An 18,051-nucleotide genomic window follows, 5' to 3' on the forward strand; every position below is an offset into this window, starting at 1 on the left:
AGAGTCTAAATAAAATGTACAAAACCCAGCAATGTAATAACCACGGACATCGGTGAATAAACTTTTAATAAAACCGGGCCGCTCTTGTGTGGGACCGGGCCCGCCCGCTGGATCGGCCTCTGGCCTCTGCCTGCCTCTCCCCGGGCTTGGATCCTATCTCCCCAGGGAGAGGGCGGCTCCTGAAGTTGCCTTTCAGTCCAGACCGGACCTTGGAGGATGGGGAGACCGAGGAAAGGCCAGAGGCTAGACTTGAGGGCCAGTGCGGGCGATGCAATTTTACCTGACCCTCGTGAAACTTGCAAAGCTGGAGGGAAGGAGGGGCACCGTTTGGCTGGTAAGCTGCGCAACCTGGTAGCCGCCGCTGCCGCCGCAGCGTGGCTCAGTGGAAAGAGCACGGGCTTTGGAGTCAGAGGTCGTGGGTTCAAATCCTGGCCCCGGCAATTGTCCGCTGTGTGACTTGGAGCAAGTCGCTTCACTTCTCTGTGCCTCAGTTCTCTCATCTGTAAAATGGGGATTAAGACTGTGAGCCCCACCGTGGGACAACCTGATCACCTTGTAACCTCCCCAGCGCTTAATAAATGCCATCATCACCTCTCTCCCGCCGCTGTCCGGAGGCCCAGGGTAAACCGTGGCTAGGCTTTGGCCCGTCAGGAAGTTATCCTGTCCACAACCTCGTCGTTTTCCTCCTTAACCCGGCTCCGCTCCCGGGGGAAAATGACAGGCTGGCCACTAAGAAGGAAAGGACTGGGGACACACAAAGGCCCTAGCCCAGCTCCCAGTGGCTCAGAGCAAAGTTGAGTCTCAGTCTGGCGTAGTGGATAGACCACACGCCTGGGAGAAAGAGGTCGTGGGTTCTAATCCCAGCTCTGCCACTTGTCTGCTGTGTGACCTTGGGCCAGTCACTTCACTTCTTTGGGCCTCAGTTACCTCATCTGTCAAATGGGAATTGAGACTGAGCCCCAAGTGGGAAAGGGACTGTGTCCAACCTGATTAACTCGTATCTACCCCAGCGCTTAGAATGGCGCTTGGCACATAGCGCTTAATAAGTACCGCAAGCAGTGTGGTTCAGTGGAAAGAGCCCGGGCTTGGGAGTCAGAGGTCATGGGTTCTAATCCCGGCTCCGCCACTTGTCAGCTGTGTGACTTTGGGCAAGTCACTTAACATCTCTATTTATTTTACTTGTACATATCTATTCTATTTATTCTATTCTATTTATTTTATTTTGTTAGTATGTTTGGTTTTGTTCTCTGTCTTTTAGACTGTGAGCCCACTGTTGGGTAGGGACTGTCTCTATGTGATGCCAATTTGTACTTCCCAAACGCTTAGTACAGTGCTCTGCACATAGTAAGCGCTCAATAAATACGATTGATTGATTGATTGATTGTCTCCCCCTTTTAGACTGTGAGCCCACTGTTGGGTAGGGACTGTCTCTATATGTTGCCAACTTGTACTTCCCAAGCGCTTAGTACAGTGCTCCACACACAGTAAGCGCTCAATAAATACGATTGATGATGATGATGATGATGATGATCTCTGGGCCTCAGTTCCCTCATCTGGAAAATGGGGATTAAGACTGTGAGTCCCACGTGGGACAGCCTTGATTACCTTGTATCCCCCCCCCCCCCGCTTAGAACAGTGCTTGGCACATAGTAAGCGCTTAACAAATACTAACATTATAATTATTATTATTACTATTATTATAGGGAAACAGATTCGCTTTCTGGGAAGGTGTTCAGTATGGGTTGGGATAATATAGGACCTGTGCAGGTCTCTGATTGGGAGCATTCCCTGGAGGCAGAGATCGCTATCCTTGCTCAGATGGGACTTGACACCTGTCCACATGTTTTGTTTTGTTGTCTGTCTCCCCCTTCTAATAATAATAATAATGACGGCATTTATTAAGCACTTACTATGTGCAAAGCACTGTTCTAAGCGCTGGGGAGGTTACAAGGTGATCAGGTTGTCCCACGGGGGGCTCACAGTCTTAATCCCCATTTTCCAGATGAGGTAACTGAGGCCCAAAGAAGTGAAGTGACTTGCCCAAGGTCACACAACTGACAATTGGCGGAGCTGGGATTTGAACCCATGACCTCTGACTCCAAAGCCCGGGCTCCTTCCACTGAGCCACGGTTGGGTAGGGACCGTCCCTATATGTTGCCAACTTGTATTTCCCAAGTGCTTAGTACAGTGCTCTGCACACAGTAAGTACTCAATAAATACGATTGAATGAATGAATGAATGAGGACTTATGAACTACATCAGTAGGGGTTTTTTTGTTTTGTTTTTTGATGGTTTTTATTAAGCATTCATTCATTCATTCAATCGTATTTATTGAGCGCTTTCTGTGTGCAGAGCACTGTACTAAGCGCTTGGAAAGTACAATTTGGCAACATATAGAGACGGTCCCTACCCAACAGTGGGCTCACACTTACTATGTGCCAGGCACTGTACTAAGCGCTATGGTAGATACAAATGAATCAGGTTGGACACAGTCCCTTTCCCACATAGGGCTCACTGTCTTAATCCCCATTTTACGGATGAGGTAACTGAGGCACAGAGAAGTCAAGTGACTTGCCAAGGTCTAATGGCAGACAGACAAGTCCTCTTCTAGACTGTGAGCCCGCTGTTGGGTAGGGACCATCTCTATATGTTGCCAACTTGTACTTCCCAAGTGCTTAGTACAGTGCTCTGCACACAGAAAGCGCTCAATAAATACGATTGAATGAATGAATGAATGAAAGAAAATGGTAGAGCTGGGATTAAAACTCAGGTCCTGACCTCTAGGCCCTTGGTCTATCCACTGGGGAATCCTGTACGGACCACATTCTCAGGCCCCAGGTATCGGACCGGGCTATCGACTCGAGAGGCCGTTGCGTCCATTGATTAGCTTGTATCTAATAGTAATTGTGGTATTTAAGTGCTTACTGTGTGCTGAGCACTGTTCTAAACTCTGGGGGAAATACAACATAAACAGATTGGACACAGTTCCTGACCCTTATGGGCTCACAGTCTAGGAGAGAGTAGGATTTAATCCCTAGCATTTAGTACAGTACTCAATCCACGTGTTACTGGGATTAACCAACCCCCAGCTTCCCATGGAGTGATTGTATCCATTATGTTGCCAACTTGTACTTCCCAAGCGCTTAGTCCAGTGCTCTGCACATAGTAAGCGCTCAATAAATACGATTGAGCGAGTGAATGTAGTACTATCCAAGCAGAGGCCTACCATTTCCGTTCCTAGCTTGGGCAGTGGCTAGCAATCTGCTACAAGTCAAAACTCACCTGTGCTGGGCAGCAGCGGCATGGCAGAGAGTCGAGGGCGGAGACTCGATCTTACCGCGCGGAAGGCGGCATTGGTAAACCGCTTCCGTATCTTTACCAAGAAAACTCTCTGGATCCACTCCCGGAACGACTGCAGAAGGACAGCGGGGCGGTCTGGGAGAGATGTGTCCGCGGTGTCGCTATGGGTCGGACGCGACTCGACGGCATAAGACAAGAAAAGGACAATCGTTAAGATTGTGAACCCACGTAGGGCAACCTGATCACCTTGTATCCCCCCCAGCGTTTAGAACAGTGCTTTGCAATCAATCAATCAATCGTATTTATTGAGCGCTTACTGTGTGCAGAGCACTGTACTAAGCGCTTGGGAAGTACAAGTTGGCAACATATAGAGACGGTCCCTAAAATGGGGATTAAAAGTGTAAGCCCCAAGTGGGACAACCTGATCACCTTGTATCCCCCCACCCCCAGTGCTTACAACAGTGGTAAGAACACAAATGCCATTATTATTATTATTATTATTATTATTATTATTATTATTGTTATTATTATTATTATTATTATTATTATCCCCCCAAAGTGAGTCCTGGGTTACTTCTGGCCTGGCTCGGGGTTGGCTATTAGGGTGCAATGCTGATATCAGAGTGCGCAGGACTGTTGTAAATTTTATACGTAGGGTGATAGAGGTCTGGGCCACACCTCATTTTTTTAAATACTATTAACCTCTTATGAGCCCTGTGGGCCCTCCATGTTCTCAGCTAAGCACTTTGAGGGCAGGGACCTTGTATCCCCCCCAGCGCTTAGAACAGTGCTTTGCACATAGTAAGCACTTAATAAATGCCATTATTCTTTCTTTTTTTAATGGCATTTATTAAGTGCTTACTCTGTGCAGAGCACTGTTCTAAGCGCTGGCACTTATTCATTCATTCAATTGTATTTATTGAGTGCTCACTGTGTGCAGAGCACTGTACTAAGCACTTGGGAAGTACAAATTGGCAACATATAGAGACGGTCCCTACCCAACAGTGGGCTCACAGTCTGGAAGTCTATTATTATTATTACCAACTCCGTTGTACTCTCCCCAAACACATAGTAAATCAATCAATCAATCGTATTTATTGAGCGCTTCCTGTGTGCAGAGCACTGTACTAAGCTGGGCTTTATATGTCCTCTAGACTGTAAGCTCCATATAGGTTGGGAACGTGTCTCTGAACTCTTGTATTCTCCAAAGTTCTTAGTTCAGTGCTCTGCACACAAGCACTGTACTAAACACTGGGTTAGACACAGGATAATCAAGTTGGACATAGTCCCTGTTCATTCATTCAATCGTATTTATTAAGTGCTTACTGTGTGCAGAGCACTGTACCAAGTCCTTGGGAAAGTACGATATAATAATATCATCAATCATCATCATCAATCGTATTTATTGAGTGCTTACTGTGTGCAGAGCACTGTACTAAGCGCTTGGGAAGTACAAGTTGGCAACATATAGAGACAGTCCCTACCTAACAGTGGGCTCACAGTCTAAAAGGGGGAGACAGAGAACAAAACCAAACATACTAACAAAATAAAATAAATAGAATAGATATGTACAAGTAAAATAAATAAATAAATAAATAGAGTAATAAATATGCATATACATATATACAGGTATATATATATTATATACATATATATAATATATACATATATACAATAATAATAATGATGGTATTTGTTAAGTGCTTACTATGTGCCAAGCACTGTTCTAAGCGCTGGGGTGGATACAGGGTAATCATGTCCCATGTTGGGGCTCACACTTTTAATCCCCATTTTCCAGATGAGGTAACTGAGGCCCAGACAAGTTAAGTGGCTTGCCCGAGGTCACACAGCCAGGCAAGTGGCGGAGCCGGGATTAAAACTCAAGTCCTCTGACTCCCAAGCCCGGGTTCTTTCTACTAAGCCACGCCACTTCTTTATAACAATAGTCACATTCCCTGTCTGCAACGAGTTTACAGTCCAGATGGGGGGAGACAGACATCCAAACAAATAAATAAAATTCCACATGGGGCTCACGGTCTAAGTGGGAGCAAGTAGGATTTAATCCCCATTTTACAGATAAGGAAACTGAGGCACACAGAAGTGACTTTAAGAGACTTAACCAAGGTCACACAACAGGCAAGTGGCAGAGCCGGGATTAGAACTCAGTTTTTCTCACTTCCAGGCCTGTGTTGTTGCCACAAGACCACTTCTCTACCACTCCCCGGAGAGTCCAGCATGGAAGCTTCCTTTTCGTCTTGGGTGGGGTGGGGTCAGAGTCTCAAACTATGGCAACACACAAGAAGAGATAATAATAATAATAATAATGGTATTTGTTAAGTGCTCATTATGTGCAAAACACTGTTCTAAGTGCTGGAGGGATACAAGGTGATCAGGTTGTCCCATGTGGGGCTCACAGTCTTCATCCCCATTTTACAGATGAGGGAACTGAGGCCCAGAGAAGTGAAGTGACTTGCCCAAAGTCACACAGCTGACAGTTGGCGGAGTGGGATTTGAACCCGTGACCTCTGACTCCAAAGCCCGGGCTCTTTCCACTGAGCCACGCTGCTTCTCTAGATGAGATTGAGACCCACCTCCCCTGCCCGTTTTCTTATGAGTGAATGAGTCACCAACCTTAGGAATGGAGACAACCAGAGAAGCTGTGTGACTTAGTGGAAATAATAGTAATAATAATAATAGTAATAATAGTAATAGTAATAATAGTAATCATAGTAATAATAATAATAATAAAACAATGGCATTTATTAAGCGCTTACTATGCTTACTATTTATTAAGCGCTTAGAGAAGCAGCGTGGCTCAGTGGAAAGAGCCCGGGCTTTGGAGTCAGAGGTCATGGGTTCGAATCCCGGCTCTGCCACGTGTCTGCTGTGTGACCTTGGGCAAGTCACTTCACTTCTCTGAGCCTCAGTTCCCTCATCTGTAAAATGGGGATGAAGACTGTGAGCCCCCCTTGGGACAGTCTGATCAACTTGTATCCCCCCCAGCGTTTAGAACAGTGCTTTGCACATAGTAAGCGCTTAACAAATGCCAACATTATTATTATTAGTAGTATTATTATGTGCAAAGCACTGAGAGAATGGGCCTTGAGTCAGAAGACCAGGGTTCTAATCCTGGCTCTGTCACTTGCCTGCTGTGTGAACTTGGGCGAGTCATTTAACTTTTCTGGGCCTCGGTTTCCTCAGCTCTAATGGGGAATTAATACCTGTTCTCCCTCTCTCATAGATTGTGAGCCCCAGCTGGGACAGGGACTGTGACATCTGATTATATCGCATCAACGCAGAGTTTAGTACAGTGCCTGGCACATAGTGAACACTTAAATATCACAATTATGGGTAAGGGGATGAATCTGATAACTGTATTGTATACACCCAAGGACTCAGTACAGTGCACTACACATAATAATGATGGCATTTGTTAAGCACTTACTATGTGCGAAGCACTGTTCTAAGCGCTGGGGGGGATACAAGATAGTCAGGTTGTCCCACGTGGGGTTCACAGCCTTAATCCCCATTTTGCAGATGAGGTCACTGAGGCCCAGAGAAGTGAAGTGACTTGTCCAAAGTCACACAGCTGACAAATGGCAGAGCCGGGATTAGAACCCATGACCTCTGGCTCCCAAGCCCGGGCTCTTTCCACTGACCCACGCTGCTTTCCTAGTAAGTGCTCAATAAATACCACTGATTGATTACCCAGGAAGTCAGTGGCTGATGCTTTTTTTTCAAATGATATTTGTTAATGATATATGTTGCCGACTTGTACTTCCCAAGCGCTTAGTACAGTGCTCTGTACACAGTAAGTGCTCAATAAATATGATTGATTGATTGATTAAGTGCTAACCATGTGCCGGGCACTGTACTAAGCATTGGAGCACAGTTGGCTTAGTGGAAAGAGCCAGGGCTTGGGAGCCAGAGGAGGTGGGTTCTAATCCCGCCTCCACCACTCGTCTGCTCTGTGACCTTGGGCAAATTAACTTCTCTGTGCCTCAGTTACCTCATCTGTAAAATGGGGATTTAAAGTGTGAGCCCCAAGTGGGACAACTTGATTACCCTGTATCTATCCCAGTGCTTAGAACAGTGCATGGCACATAGTAATAAGCGCTTCCTTCCCTTCCCCACAACACCTGTATATATGTTTGTACATATTTATTACTCATTTATTTATTTATTTTACTTGTACATATCTATTCTATTTATTTTATTGTGTTAGTATGTTTGGTTTTGTTCTCTGTCTCCCCCTTTTAGACTGTGAGCCCACTGTTGGGTAGGGACTGTCTCTATATGTTGCCAATTTGTACTTCCCAAGCACTTAATACAGTGCTCTGCACACAGTAAGCGCTCAATAAATATGATTGATTGATTCACAAATATCATCACGATTATTATTACTATTGGAGTAGGTACAAGCTAATCAGGCGGAAAACAGTCCACGCCACACATGGGGCTCGTAGTCTTAATTCCCATTTTACAGGTGAGGAGATTGAGGCACAGAGACGAGAAGGGAATTACTCACGGTCACACGGCGGAAGAGTGGTGAAACCAGGATTAGAAACCCAGGTCCTCTGCTTTGCAGGCCTGTGGCACAGTCATCATCATCAATCGTATTTATTGAGCGCTTACTGTTTGCAGAGCACTGTACTAAGCGCTTGGGAAGTACAAATTGGCAACATATAGAGACGGTCCCTACCCAACAGTGGGCTCGGGCTTCTCCACTGCCTTCTTGCTGAGTTCAGCAGCAGAGCCTGGGCACTGAGCAGAACGTCTCCCACCCAGGGAGACCTTAACTCACCATTTTGGCACTGCTTTAGTGAACCAGACACAAAGAGGAAAGCGTAGCTGGAAGGATGCCTTAAGTTTTGGTGGTGCAGGACTATTTGATTTCAGAAAGCCAATACACTTGGCTAGAGAAGCAGCATGGCTCAGTGGAAAGAGCCCGGGCTTTGGAGTCAGAGGTCATGGGTTCAAATCCCTGCTCTGCCAATTATCAGCTGTGTGACTTTGGGCAAGTCACTTCTCTGGGCCTCAGTTCCCTCATCTGTAAAATGGGGATGAAGACTGGGAGCCCCCCGTGGGACAACCTGATCACCTTGTAACCTCCCCAGGGCTTAGAACAGTGCTTTGCACATAGTAAGCGCTTAATAAATGCCACTATTATTATTACTGAGAGCTCACCTCCTCCAGGAGGCCTTCCCAGACTGAGCCCCCCTTGTCCTCTCCTCCTCCTCTCCCCATCATTCTCCCCACCTCTGCCCTACCCCCTTCCCCTCCCCGCAGCACTGGTGTATATTTATACATATTTATTACTCTATTTTTTGTACATCTTTATTACTCTATTAATGATGTGACTAAAGCTATAATTCTATTTATTCTGATGGCATTGACACCTGTCTACTTGTTTTGTTGTCTTTTTCCCCCTTCTAGCCTGTGAGCCCGTTGTTGGGTAGGGACTGTCTCTATATGTTGCCGACTTGTACTTCCCAAGCGTTGTGAGAAGCAGCATGGCTCAGTGGAAAGAGCACGGGCTTTGGAGTCAGAGATCAATCAATCAATCAATCAATCGTATTTATTGAGCGCTTACTGTGTGCAGAGCACTGTACTAAGAGCTTGGGGAGTCCAAGTTGGCAACATACAGAGACAGTCCCTCCCCAACAGTGGGCTCACAGTCTAAAAGGGGGAGACAGAGAACAAAACCAAACATACTAACAAAACAAAATAGAACAGATATCATCATCATCATCAATCGTATTTATTGAGCGCTTACTGTGTGCAGAGCACTGTACTAAGCGCTTGGGGAGTCCAAGTTGGCAACATATACAGTCCCTTCCCAACAGTGGGCTCAGTCTAAAAGGGGGAAACAGAGAATAAAACCAAACATCCTAACAAAATAAAATAAATAGAATAGATATCATCATCATCAATCGTATTTATTGAGCGCTTACTGTGTGCAGAGCACTGTACTAAGCGCTTGGGAAGTCCAAGTTGGCAACATATAGAGCCAGTCCCTACCCAACAGCGGGCTCACAGTCTAAGAGGGGGAGACAGAGAACAAAACCAAACATCCTAACAAAATAAAATAAATAGAATAGATATCATCATCAATCGTATTTATTGAGCGCTTACTGTGTGCAGAGCACTGTACTAAGCGCTTGGGAAGTCCAAGTTGGCAACATATAGAGACAGTCCCTACCCAACAGCGGGCTCACAGTCTAAGAGGGGGAGACAGAGAACAAAACCAAACATCCTAACAAAATAAAATAAATAGAATAGATATCATCATCAATCGTATTTATTGAGCGCTTACTGTGTGCAGAGCACTGTACTAAGCGCTTGGGAAGTCCAAGTTGGCAACATATAGAGACGGTCCCTACCCAACAGCGGGCTCGCAGTCTGAGAGGGGGAGACAGACAACAAAACCAAACATACTAACAAAATTAAATAGAATAGATATGTACAAGTAATAATAAATAAATAAATGTCAGCTGTGTGACTTTAGGCAGGCCACTTCACTTCTCCGTGCCTCAGTCCCCTCATCTGGAAATTGGGGGTGAAGACTGGGAGCCCCCCGTGGGACAACCTGATCACCTTGTAACCTCCCCAGCGCTTAGAACAGTGCTTGGCACAGAGTAAGCGCTTAACAAATGCCATGATTATCATTAGTCCAGCGCTCTGCCCCCAGTGAGCGCTCAATAAATCCGACTGATTGAATGAATGAGTGAGGCGTGAGCGTGGGGCGGGGCGTGAAGGTGGGGGCGGGGCTGGGGGGGTCTTATGAGCCCCAGGCGTCCCCCCCCCCTTCCCCGGCCTTGTTTCCCCTCCCCAGGGGCGGCTCATGGAGGGGGAGCCTGGGGTCCCCGCAGCTCCCCCGCCTCCAGCGTCCCCGTTGGCCCCGCAGGCCCCGCGGCTCCGGCTCCGCAGCCTGCACTGGGCCCCGCTGGCGGCCGAGCGGGTCCGGGGCCGCCGCAGCGTGTGGGGCGCGGGCGGGGACGGCCCCCAGCCGGACCCCGGGCCGCTGGACCTCCAGCGCCTGGAGGAGCTGTTCGGGGAACGGCCCAAACCCCCGCCCCGGGGAATCCCCCGACAGGTCACTCCCCGGACCCCCCCTCAACCACCTTGGCCACCTCCCCTAGTTCCTGGGCTCCTTCGAGGCCTCCCTTCCTTCTCCCCATTGACCCTTGGATCCCACTCCTCGTCCAGCCTAGGACTCTATCCCCCCCATGCTCCCCTTCCCACCTCCCCTAATTCCTGGGCTCCTTCAAGTCCTCCCTTTCTTCTTCCCACTGACGCCAGGATCCCACTTCTCGTCCAGCCCAGGACTTAAGCCACCCATCAACACTTTCCCATCTCCCCTAATTCCTGGGCTCCTTCAAGTCCTCCCTTCCTTCTCCTCACTGACCCTAGGATCCCACTCCTCATCCAGCCCAGGACTTTTACCACCCATCAACCCCTTCCCACCTCCCCTAATTCCTGGGCTCCTTCAAGTCCTCCCTTCCTTCACCCCACTGACCCTAGGACCCCCCCCCCGACCCCCCCAGCCCAGGACTTTAGCTACCCATCAACCCCTTCCCACCTCCCCTAATTCCTGGGCTCCTTCAAGTCCTCCCTTCCTTCTCCCCATTGACCTTAGGATCCCACTTCTCGTCCAGCCCGGGACTTAAGCCTCCCATCTCCCCTAATTCCTGGGCTCCTTCAAGTCCTCCCTTCCTTCTCCTCATTGACCTTAGGATCCCACTCCTCATCCAGCCCAGGACTTTTACCACCCATCAACCCCTTCCCACCTCCCCTAATTCCTGGGCTCCTTCAAGTCCTCCCTTCCTTCTCCCCAGTGACTCTAGGACCCCACTCCTCCTCGTCCAGCCCAGGACTTTAGCCACCCATCATCCCCTTCCCACCTCCCCTAATTCCTGGGCTCCTTCAAGTCCTCCCCCCCCCCCCCAGCCTTCTTGTGGCACCCCTCATCCAGCCCAGGGCCTTTACTACCCCTGAACAAGTCCTCCCTCCCTTCTCCCCCCCCCCCCCTTCCCCCAGCCTTCTTGTGGCACCCCTCATCCAGCCCAGGGCCTTTGCTACCCCTGAATCCCTTCCTACCTCCCCTAATTCCTGGGCTCTTTTAAGTCCTCCCTTCCTTCTCCCCACTGACCCTTCACCCTAGCCCCCTTGTGCCCACCCCTCGTCCAGCCCAGGACTTTAGCCACCCATCAAACCCTTCCCACCTCCCCTAATTCCTGGGCTCTTTCGAGTCTTCCCTTCCTTCTCCCCATTGACCCTAGGATCCCACTCCTTGTCTAGCCCAGGACTTTTGCCACCCATCAGCCCCTTCCCACCTCCCCTAATTCCTGGACTCCTTCGTGTCCTCCCTTCCTTCTTCCTATTGACCCTAGGATCCTACTCCTCATCCAGCCCAGGACTTTAGCCACCCATCGTCCCCTTTCCTCCTCCCCTAATTCCTGGGCTCCTTCAAGCCCCCCCTTCTTTCTCCCCATTGACCCTTCACCCTTGCCCCCTTGTGCCCACCCCTCATCCAGCCCAGGACTTCTGCAATCCCCACCCAACTGAACCCTGTCCTTCCCATTCTCTCCACCTCCCCTCCCTCCTTTTCCAGGTGTGTCTCCTGGACCCTAAGAAGGTTTTAACGCTGGGAATCGTGCTGAGGCAGTGCAAGAGGTGGGGTGTAAACACGTGGGATAAGCGAGGGAGGGGGCCGGGAGAGATGCTGAATATTTAATTCTATTTGTTCTGATGATTTTGACACCTGTCCACATGTTTTGTTGTCTGCCTCCCCCTTCTAAACTGTGAGCCTGTTGTTGGGTAGGGACCGTCTCTAGATGTTGCCGACTTGTACTTCCCAAGCGCTTAGTACAGTGCTCTGCACACAGTAAGCGCTCAATAAATACGATTGAATGAATGAATCTGGGGTGGGAGGGCTGGGAGGGACGCGGGGGGCTCCAAGCACCATGTGGGGAAAAACCAGCAATGAAGGGGTTCTGGAGAGGGAGGATTGGACCAGGCTATCCTTGGAGTGGGGGGTAGGATTATTGTTTTATTGAAGGCACATCTTCTCCAAGAAACCTTCCCTGAATAAAACTCTTTTCCTTGTCTTCAACCCCCTTCTGCATCGCCCTGACTTGCTCCCTTTAATTCATCTCCTTTCCCAGCTCCACAGCACTTGTGTCCATATCTGTACACACACATATATATACATACACACGTGTGTGTGTGTGTGTGTATATATATTTGTCTCTCACCATCCACCCCAGACTGTAAGCTCATTATGGGCAGGGAATTTGTTGTTATATTGGTTTATTGTACAGTGCTTTGCACACAGTAAGTGCTCAATAAGTACTAGCGTGCCTCAGTGGAAAGAGCCCGGGCTTTGGAGTCGAAGGTCATAGGTTCAAATACCCACTCTGCCAATTGTCAGCTGTGTGACTTTGGGCAAGTCACTTAACTTCTCTGGGCCTCAGTTGCCTCATCTGGAAAATGGGGATTAAGACCGTGAGCCCCCCCGTGGGACAACCTAATCACCTTGTTACCTCCCCAGCGTTTAGAACAATGCTTTGCACATAGTAAGCGCTTAATAAATGTCATTATTATTATTATTATTACTGTATGTGGGTTGGGGGTAGAGCCAGGTACTAAACGGATTTAGAACTTCATTTAGAACCAGATTTCAGGGAAGCAGCATGGTGTAGTGGCTAGAGCCTGAGCCTGGGAATCAGAAGGTCATGGGTTCTAATCCCAGCTCTGCCACTTACCTGCTGTGTGACTTTGGGCAAGTCATTTCACTTCTCTGCATCTGTTACCTCTTTTGTAAAATGGGGAGTAAGACCCTGAGCCCTATGTGGCACAGGGACTATGTCCCATCCGATTTTGCTTATTTTCTACCCCAGATCTTAGTACAGTGCCTGGCACAGGGTAAGCACTTAGATAGCAAAAATTATCGTTATTATTTGTTCTCACTTTAGGCCAGCGGTGGAACTAGTGGAGGCCGTGCGGGCTGGTACCGGAGGGCCCTATGGGGCCCAGAGGCTTCGGCAGCTGTGCCGGGTGCTGCCCGACTCCCATGAGGTAGGGAGGGAAGTGGACTACTGTCTTCAGGGCGGAGGGTCAGCTTCCTGTTGGCTAGACCCCTCTGGGCCCACAGATTGTCCATCCATCCATCCGTCCAGGGGCCTGGAGGCTTCGGCAGCTGTGCTGGGTGCTGCCCGACTCCCATGTGGTAGGGAGGGAAGTGGACTACTGTCTCTAGGGTAGAGGGTCAGCTTCCTGGTGGCTAGACCCCGCTGGGCCCACAGACTGTCCATCCATCCATCCGTCCAGTGGCCCAGAGGCTTCGGTAGGTGTGCCGGGTGCTTCCCGACTCTCATGAGTAGGGAAGAAGGTGGGCTACTGTCTCCAGGGTGGAGGGTCAGCTTCCTGTTGGCTAGGCCCCACTGGGCCCACAGATTGTCCATCCGTCCATCCTTGCCCCTGGCAGGTGCAGCGGCTGCGCAGCTTCCAGGCAGGGGAGCAGGGTCGGCGGTCGCGGTCACGACAGCAGCTGTCAGAGGCCGAGCTCTTCATGCTACTGTTGGTTCAAGTGCCTTGGTGAGCCCCCTCACTAACAGCCCTTCCTTGCTCCCCAGGCACACAGCCCTTGTCTACCCCACGGAATCTCGCTCCCCTCCGTGAATCTCTCCCTCCCACCCCCAGAGTCTGAACTCTTTGCCCTCCTGTCCTCTCTCCCCAGTTACCCAGAACGGCTGGCTCTGATGGTGCTGAAGGAGGAATTTCTGCCCCAGCTTGCTACCCTGCGAGCCAACATCACCATCTTAACTCAGGCTGCTCAAGGTATGGGGTTCTGGGGAACAGGGGAAGGCTCGAGAAAGCAAGAAGGCCCAGCCCTAGGTCCCGCGGGTTCAGGACATGGCACGGTGGTGCATGGATGCCCTTGGGGAGAGGCAGGCGGAAGAGAAGAATCAACATGGCCTAGTGGAAAGAGCACAGGCTTGGGAGTTGGATGACCTGGGTCCTAATTATAGCTCTCCTGTTGTGTGTCCTTGGGCAAGTCACTTAACTTTTCATTCATTCATTCAATTGTATTTATTCAGCGCTTACTGTATGCAAAGCACTGTACTAAGCGCTTGAAGTACAAGTTGGCAACATATAGAGATGGTCCCTACCCAACAGCGGGCTCAAAGTCTAGAAGGGGGAGACAGGCAACAAAACATATTAACAAAATAAAATAGAATAAATATGTACAAGTAAAGTAGAGTAATAAATACGTACAAACATATACATATATACAGGTGCTGTGGGGAGGGGAAGGAGGTAAGGCGGGGGGATGGGGAGGGGGAGGAGGGGAAAAGGAAGGAGAGGGCTCAGTCTAGGAAGGCCTCCTGGAGGAGGTGACTCTCTGTGCCTCAGTTTTCTCATCTGCAAAATGGAGATTCAATACCTGTCCTCCCTTTCACTTACACTGTAGGACCATTGTAGGACCTGATTATCTTGTTTTCACTCCAGCACTTAGTAATAATAATAATGGCATTTATTAAGCAATTACTGTGTGCAAAGCACTGTTCTACATGCTGGGGAAGTTACAAGGTGATCAGGTTGTCCCATGGGGGGTTCACAGTCTTAACCCCCATATTACAGATGAGGGAACTGAGGCCCAGAGAAGTTAAGAAGTGACTTGCCCAAAGTCACACAGCTGACAATTGGCAGAGCTGGGATTTGAACCCATGACCTCTGACTCCAAAGCCCGTGTTCTTTCCACCAAGCCACGCTGCTTCTCTAGTACTGTGCTTTGCATGTAATAAGCACTTAATAATGATGGCCACTTAACAAATCCCACGGTTATCATTAGCAGAGCCCAAGCCTGGCAGAACTCTGAACAGCATCCCATCCCATTTTCCCTCTCCCTTTTCTCTTTACCCCCAATCTCCTAGAGCTGCTGGCATGTGAGGATCTGCACTGCATCATCCGCCTCATCCTGAAGGCTGGGAACCACCTGAATGCGGTGAGGAGGGAGGTGGGGCTCTTCATTCCAAGACAGGGGCACATGGAGGCCCCTCAACCTGTGTGAGCAAAAACCCCGTTACCTCTGTGTTCCCCAGGGCAGCTATGCAGGTGGGGCCGTGGGGTTCCGCATGGCCTCGCTGCTGCGCCTGACCGACACCAAGGCCAACACTCCTGGCATTCACCTGTTGCACTTTGTGGCCATGGTAGGTGGTGGGGACTCCATTTGAGGGAGGGGTTTGGTCTTGGTTCTGGGGTCTGGAGGGACAGGGAGTAGCAAGGGGGAGTCTGGGAGGATTTGTAGAGGGACAGAGAGGGGAGATGGCGGGAGCTATGGGGGTGGCCCCAACCATGGGAGGCGGGGTGCAGAGAGGGGAGACAGTGGGGTCTGAAGGTGACCCCTGTCTACCCTTGGTTTGTCCCCCACAGGAGGCGGGGCGCAGAGAACAGCGGCTGCTGCATTTCCCCCTTCAGCTGCCCCATGTCGGGCCTGCTTCCCGGTGAGACGCTATCCATTAATTAATTAATGATGGCACTTATTAAGCGCTTACTTTGTGCAAAGCACTGTTCTAAGCACTGGGGAGGATACAAGGTGATCAGGTTGTCCCACGGGGGGCTCACAGTCTTCATCCCCATTTTACAGATGAGGGGGCTGAGGCACAGAGAAGTGAAGTGACTTGCCCAAAGTCCCACAGCTGACAACTGGCGGAGCTGGGATTTGAACCCGTGACCTCTGACTCCCAAGCCCGCACTCTTTCCTCTGCTCCGATTCCCACCTCACGGCCCCTGCCCCAGATTCAGAAACTGCCCCCATCGGGGGGATGCCACTGATCCAGCTGGCCCAGGGCCCACCCACCGCCTCCCCTTCACCCAGGTCCCAACCCATCTCTCCCGGGCCCAGAGCGGGCAAAGTGCTAATGTGCATTTGGGCCCCGCTGCAGGATCCCTGAGCAGGAGGTGGAGGAGGAGCTGGAGCTCCTGTCTCAGCGGCTGCGGGCGGCCCGCACCCACCCTCCGCCCCCTGAGGTGTGGGCCCAGATGGAGCCCTTTCTCCAGGTGGGCACCATCCCGGCGGGCACCTTCCTAACTCCTCCCAGGGGCTCTGTTCCCACCTGCTCTCTCTGCATTCACCCCCCCCCCCCCCACCCCGCATCCACCCCACCTCATTCCTCCCCCTGCACAGCATAGGCGCTCTGGGGTCTTCAGGTGCTGTGTAGCAGCTTGGCCCTCCCCGGGCCAGCTCAGCTGGATCCTTCTGCCCACAGGAGGCTGAGCAGGAGCTGCAGGGGGCTCGGGCCTGCCTCCAGGGGCTGGCCCAGCTGACTGAAACCCTGATGGAATTCTTCTGTGAGGATGGGGCTCGCTGCCCACTGCAGGAGCTCTGTGCCACCTTCCACGCCTTCGCCCTTCACTTCCAGACGGCTGCCCAGGTAGCGTCTTCCCCCTGCCAGGGCCTGCCCTCCTCATCCACACCTCTTGCAACCACTCCAGTCTGCAGCTACTGGACCGGGATCCTCTGCAGCCCCTTTCCCGAGGAGGTCGGGGGAGGTGCCCGGGTGAGCTGGACTCATTGCCCGCAGGAGAACGCGGCGCGGGAGTGGCGGCAGTGGCAGCGCCGGCAGCAGGGCGATCGGCGGCAGCGGCGGAGGGGTGGGCAGGCGCCCCGCCATCCCGGCTGCGGCTGCTCGCCTCCAACGCTGGAGCAGGAGCTGGAGAGGGAGCTGGGATACCCGTTCCGGGGCCCCAGAGGCCGGGGTGCCCCCACGCTCCCGGAGGCCTGGGCTGGGAACCTCGGCCACTGCCCTCACTGGTCCGTGATGACCGGGGCTCCTACGGGCTGCCCCTTCTCGTCCCCTAGACCATCTCCAGATATCCCGGGGCTCTCTCCGGGACCCCCCAGCTCCTCCCCTTCCCACTTATTCTTCTCCCCAGATCCCCGTACTCCGGACTCTGCCCCCACAGAAACCCCTCTTAAGATCCCATAACGAGACCTCTGCACTTCCCAAGTGCTTGCCCTGACCTCTGACCCCTTCATCCCCAGACCAAGCCCCGGTCCGTTTTAATTTGGTTTTTATTGCTCAAACCCCAGTGGGGGCTTCATGAGTGGAGAGGGGGTTTCTGGTTTCGTGATCTTCTGCTTGCCTAGACTCCTGCGTGAAAGGGGGCTCTCTCCTCAACTCTTAACCTGTAGGCTCAGCTCTTGGCCTTTGCTAAATAAAGCTGTGTGCGTTAGGCTGCTGCATCTGGACTCCTGGAGTGGGTGGGGTGGGAGATGGCTGGACTTCATAATGATAGTAATAATAAATGGCATTTGTTAAGTGCTTACTATGTGCAAAGCACTGTTCTAAGCGTTGGGGGGATACAAGGTGAGCAGGTTGGCCCAGGTGGGGCTCACAGGCTTCATCCCCATTTTACAGATGAGGGAACGAAGGCACAGAGGAGTTAAGTGACTTGCCCAAAGTCACACAGCTAACAATTGGAGAGTCAGGATTTGAGCCCATGACCTCTGACTCCAAAGCCCGGGCTTTTTCCACGGAGCCACCCTGCTTCTCTTCATAGACTTTCATTCATTCAATCGTATTTGAGTGCTTACTGTGGGCACAGCACTGTACTAAATGCTTAGAAAGTACAATTCAGCAGTAAAGAGACAGTCCCTGCCTGCACCGGGCTTACAGTCTAGAAAGGGGGAGACGGATATCAGAACAAGTGAAGAGGCATCAATACAAATAAATAGAATTAGGG

The 18,051-nt window shown here is 50.8% G+C and overlaps 1 protein-coding gene across 1 annotated transcript; it reads left to right on the forward strand.

Moving 5' to 3' along the window:
- Window positions 1–268: 268 nt before the first annotated feature.
- LOC119942370 (FH2 domain-containing protein 1-like) lies at window positions 269–17,509 on the forward strand. Its single transcript, XM_038763140.1, has 12 exons — window positions 269–334; window positions 10,136–10,396; window positions 11,915–11,976; window positions 13,278–13,380; window positions 13,790–13,899; window positions 14,042–14,142; window positions 15,240–15,310; window positions 15,408–15,515; window positions 15,739–15,809; window positions 16,251–16,365; window positions 16,575–16,739; window positions 16,890–17,509. The coding sequence occupies exons 1-12, from the start codon at window positions 269–271 to the stop codon at window positions 17,292–17,294; spliced, it is 1,638 nt and encodes a 545-aa protein (XP_038619068.1). The 3' UTR covers window positions 17,295–17,509.
- The last annotated feature ends 542 nt before the right edge of the window (window positions 17,510–18,051 follow it).

The sequence above is a fragment of the Tachyglossus aculeatus genome, chromosome 2 (genome assembly GCF_015852505.1).
Source record: "Tachyglossus aculeatus isolate mTacAcu1 chromosome 2, mTacAcu1.pri, whole genome shotgun sequence".
Lineage (NCBI taxonomy): Eukaryota > Metazoa > Chordata > Mammalia > Monotremata > Tachyglossidae > Tachyglossus > Tachyglossus aculeatus.

Excerpts from the sequence above, each read along its gene's own strand:
- LOC119942370 (XM_038763140.1), top strand. The coding sequence starts at position 269 with ATGCAATTTTACCTGACCCTCGTGAAACTTGCAAAGCTGGAGGGAAGG. Across the intron at positions 10,397-11,914 it reads CCCGGGGAATCCCCCGACAG|GTGTGTCTCCTGGACCCTAA; the intron begins GTCACTCCCCGG and ends CTCCTTTTCCAG. Across the intron at positions 16,366-16,574 it reads AGATGGAGCCCTTTCTCCAG|GAGGCTGAGCAGGAGCTGCA; the intron begins GTGGGCACCATC and ends TTCTGCCCACAG.